General features: G+C 51.0%; 1 protein-coding gene across 1 annotated transcript; it reads left to right on the top strand.

Moving 5' to 3' along the window:
- Positions 1 to 397: 397 nt before the first annotated feature.
- UCRPA7_4989 (hypothetical protein) lies at positions 398 to 775 on the top strand (the record flags this gene model as incomplete). The annotated part of the gene is made up of 1 exon (XM_007917539.1): positions 398 to 775. The coding sequence occupies one exon, from the start codon at positions 398 to 400 to the stop codon at positions 773 to 775; it is 378 nt and encodes a 125-aa protein (XP_007915730.1).
- Positions 776 to 4,830: the final 4,055 nt, after the last annotated feature.

The following is a 4,830-nucleotide window of genomic DNA, read 5'->3' as shown; positions in this document are numbered from 1 at the left end:
AAAGACAAGCCGGTTACGAGTATAGTCCTACTCTACATTAAGGACGTCTAAGACATCCATAGGTGTCCAATCCCTAGTGGAACTGACGCCCTTCACGCCTAGACCGAGACGCTGAGAAGCTTGCGCTGTGGACAGGGCAGCCCTAGCGGTGGACCAGTCGGGAATCTTGCTGGACAGCTTGTTGAGCCTGCGCCACAATGTCTGAGACTTGTCATAATTGAAACGTAACGAGGAGGGTGGGCTCGATCCCCCACCGCGATCCCCACCGTTGCAGGAACTGAGTACCTCATCTCCCAGCACAACTTGCCTTGTTGCTGCCTTGCCGCCTCCATCTCCAGATCCAGATCCAGATCTGCTGCAGGAAACCGACCTACAAGAGACCAGTCAGCTGCGGACGATGGTCTTCCAGCACAAGAAAGAACAGCTGGCTAAGGCAGAGCTGGTCTCTGTTTCTGCAACAACTGACGATCCTTCATTCACTACCGGCAACATGCCCGGCGTCACTGGCGTTTCCATTGACACTACTTTCCGACTTATGGACCTGCCAGAGCACTTCAAGGCGAGGGGCGTCAAATTCACGGTTGATTCTGCCACCACCGCCGACAATGCCGCCAGTGACGGCAACGACGAGAACGCAAAGCTCCTCCTCAAGATCATCACCGACATCAAGCGCAACAAGGCTCCATACAACAGTCTCGAGGAGCTTAAGGATATTGTCCAGACACACCTCGCCCGGCGAGACTACAGCCCCACTGTAAACACACCAGATACATAGCATGCCGTTTATCCGGGTCAACACATCTCACAATAAAGACATCCGTATCAAGTGGCAGCAAGTCCAGCACGCCTCGCCAATATCGACGACGCGCCCGACGACCCCCACCGACGTAACGTTCTGGCTGACCAAGCCGGGCTGCCATATCGATATTGACATGAAGATGCGGCACGACGTACTTTATCGACAGAGGACACGAGGCCATCTGCCCCTACCTCTCCATTGAGCTGCGCAGGGATGGCGAGAGGGCCGAAGACGTCGTGTGACGTCTCTACGAGACTGGCGGCGAAGCCCTCTACAATCGTTTCCGCCTACGCGAGCACGGTGCGCAAGGGGAGACCATACCCATCGCACACCATGAGTTGGATGTCATCTGCCACTATGCCATCGCCATCGGCTGGGACAACTTAAGCGTCTAGCTACTCACGCCATCAAAGTCCGTTCTCTGTAGTGACAAGCCCTCCTGTTCCATTTTACCGGCCATTGTCTTCCAGCTACCGACTACTTCGCTGAAGCCACACGCAGCAAAATCCGAGCGGAGCGCCACAACTCCTGCTACAATCAAGACCCATCCACCATCGTAGGCCTTATCTTCAACCACATCAACGGCTCGCTTAGCACCATCCAACATCGACAAGGCCGAAATCTCAGAATCCGCCGCCGCCGCCGCCGCCTCGACAGTGACACCGACAGTGTGGCAAGGTTGCCACATGGAGCAGCTCAACAGCGCATTCAACAACCGCGTCGAGACGGTCAACCTGCTGGCCCAGTGGATCCAGGGCATTCACCACTGGGGCACCACCCAGTATGCCAGCGCCGTGGAGAGAGACGTCATAGGGGACCGCACATCGAGTTCTGATTCTGGTCTCAGCGGAGAGGAGATGCAGCTGTAATTGGAGGGCCCGAAGACACTGGTGCTGGGCAAACGCTTGCGGACGAGGCCAAAGGCTTGGAAAGGGGATGCTGGATACAAACACAGAGGGGAGAATGACGGATAACGATAAAACATATGTCTGTCAAGACCATGTGTTATGTATGTATCACCCCCATAGCTGGGGCAGTGAACAAGGTCGCTGCAGTTACGAAAAGGATCCAGTGTAGATTGCGGATTCGTGCATTCATGATAATATCTGTCGGTCTCTCTGCCGTGTCTTTTCACCCGTATCCGCCTGCATCCCGATGGCAAACCGGGCCATCCATCACCCATGGAGTGTGCGGAACAACCCATCGCGTCGTGATTGATTCTATCCCATACTAATCAGTCAGATTTACAAGGTTCTGCTCTGATGATGCGCTCCCACTGGAAAGGTAAGGCGGTAGCCACTAACCTACCATTCAACAGCGTTGACTTGACTTGACCCGTCCTCACTTTGTCGACACACTAACAGGTCAGCTTTGACTGCCGTAGATGACGGCTCTTCCACGACGTTGGACGGTGGACGCTTCTTCTTCTTACATAGTCGTTGTAGATGGTCGGTCATAGCAAAGAGAGGAAGAGTGAAATTGGTTGGGCATGACTGGCCCCGACTTCAGGGTCGTATGAGACTTGGGTGTCAGTTCAAAGCGTATGGTGAAACTAGGTTGTTAGTGAATGATTGGATGTAGGGGGACTGGTGATGGAACTGGGCTGGCGTTAAACAGTTACATTTATGAAGCATATGGGTTTTCATTAGTACAAAGCTAAAATGCTACATATTTACGCCTACAAGAAGTGGTGAGGTGAGCGAGAGTCCTACGCGAAGGAACACAGGCAAAGGACTTCGCTACAAGGTAGAAACAGGAGCTCTGAGGATAATCAGATAAGATACAGAAGCTTTGTTGGGACAAATGAGAGTCGTAGGAAGCTGGGTGGTCCAGGAACCGTCTTCGCCCTCGCACGCCAAAGAGGACCGACCGAGCGTCGTCCTGAGCTGAGTGTCGTGGCTCACGTATATACGTAATGCACAATAGAAGAGAGGACATTGTTGGCTATACTGCAAGTCTGCAAGAGAACTGTCTATCATCCTTGAATCCTTCCAACAACAGATCAACTGCTCCATTTGTCCAATCCATCCTCGGTACACGAACCAACCATCCAAACAAAGACGGAAGGCGGGCGTCAACGTGTCTGGAACATCACCATTAGTAGAGGTCAACGATAGTTCAGGGGCGGGGAAGCTCACATAGCGAACGCTCCATCGTTACATTGGATGTTTATGCGCGACAGTAGTTGCCAGCCAAAAGATGACGCCCCAGATAGCACCCACAACGCCGATAAGCACGATGTTGCAAGAATGAGCGAGATGGTCCTGGCCCTTCTGGCGATAGAGCATATCATCCAGTTTAGCGATTGTGGCCAGTCGGGTCTGCACATCGTCGTTATCTCGAAAGACCCCGGCCACCTGTAAGATGAGACCATTGTTGGTCTGCATAACCATGCCACCAGGACCAACAGCCGGGCCGTTCTACGGCTGCCGCTGGTTCTGGGACTGGAAAGCTCTATGGATGGCTGTTTTCGAGTGACGAAAACATGTCAGTCATTTGAGAATTTCGGGAGGGAGGGAAAGAGGCGTAGGCGACGCGACACACGTGACGCGCGTGATGCACGAATGCATGGGACATACGTACCTGAGCTAATCGTCTCAGCGAATAGATCTATGACTCCCTTGGAGCCTGCGTGGGAAGTCTGGACGGGAGATGCCTCCTCCAGGGTGAAGGTGAACTGGATGGGAGTGTGAGGAAAGGGACAAAGGCGCAGGCCACGACGGTGATGGAGATGGAGATCGAGGGCGGAAAACAGCCCGTCGTTGGTGTAGAGGGCCATGGTAACCTTTCCGTTTTCATATGCGATCACACGATCCAGGTCGGTCATGGTTGTTGTTGTCGTGTTGACAAATCGTGGTGGTGATGGCGACGATGACGAAGCTTTTGTCGAGGCCTTTGTCCAAAACCTGGCCCAGTCACGTGTGTTTCGTCGAGACACCGGACACACCCACATAACCAATCACCCTGGAGGAGGCGAAGAAGCTATCCATCCTTTTAGGGCTGACCAGGACTTGTTAGTGTGATGTGGGCGATGCCCTGCCGCCATGAAGCGTTCTATTTACGCGCATCTGTGATTTTCTGTCTGCAGTTTGTCTTCAGGTATTATAGAAGCCTTCGAATTGTTCGATTTTCCACCTAAGAGAAACGATAGCTAGGGCTATTGACTATAATTACGATAAAGTATGCTTTGGTTGCTATACCAATGCTTATTGACAAGTTATACATTTCTATAGAAATATGCAACTCACTTGTAAAAAGTATGAGCTAATAAGAGTAAAGAATGTCTAAGCAAGAGATATTGGTAACCAAAGAAGGTGTCTAGAAAAGAAACTCCAAGGGCTTTTAAGGGCTTTATTCCATTTTTGGCTTTCCAGCATTTCAACTGGGTTGGTAAATTGAGGCTCCCAAAGGGCACCTCCTACACACCTGTTGCACACCCATTGCACAGGTTAAAGCAGCAGCAGCACCGGCCCGCTCACGAAGAAGGAATGGAGCGAGGGCAAGGTTCAGGCAGTAATTTACTCTCTAATGTAATGTATCGTGATGCCTCCAGATGCTGATGCTCATGATGAATGATGAGTGACTCCATACATACATACATACATATAGGCACTCCATGTACTTCTACATCAAAACATCGTAAAACTCGTGCTTACTCCTCTGGCCACCTTCAAAGGTTTGTTTGGTTGGCAATTTCCAGAGAGGTTAAATGTTATTCTCAAATACGACAAGCTGAGATAAAATGTATGATTAGATAAGAAGATAAGACCCCACTAACGAGGAATTCATTACCCTGTCGTATCACATGTATATGACGATACATTGATTGACAACAGTAAAAAAGGGAAACCCGAAAACTGTCAAAGGATAATGAGTTTGAAATACAACCCATTCACACAACATCATACGCTCGTCTCTCCGCATACACAAGCACATCTTCATCTTCAAAGCCGATCCCACATACTCACATCATGACTGCGGACCGCCCTACAACACACCACGATATGCATATGACTCGAGACAGGGGCTCC

Source organism: Phaeoacremonium minimum (assembly GCF_000392275.1).
Source record: "Phaeoacremonium minimum UCRPA7 unplaced genomic scaffold PA7_03_scaffold_377, whole genome shotgun sequence".
Lineage (NCBI taxonomy): Eukaryota > Fungi > Ascomycota > Sordariomycetes > Togniniales > Togniniaceae > Phaeoacremonium > Phaeoacremonium minimum.
This window is presented reverse-complemented; position numbering and strand designations above follow the sequence as displayed.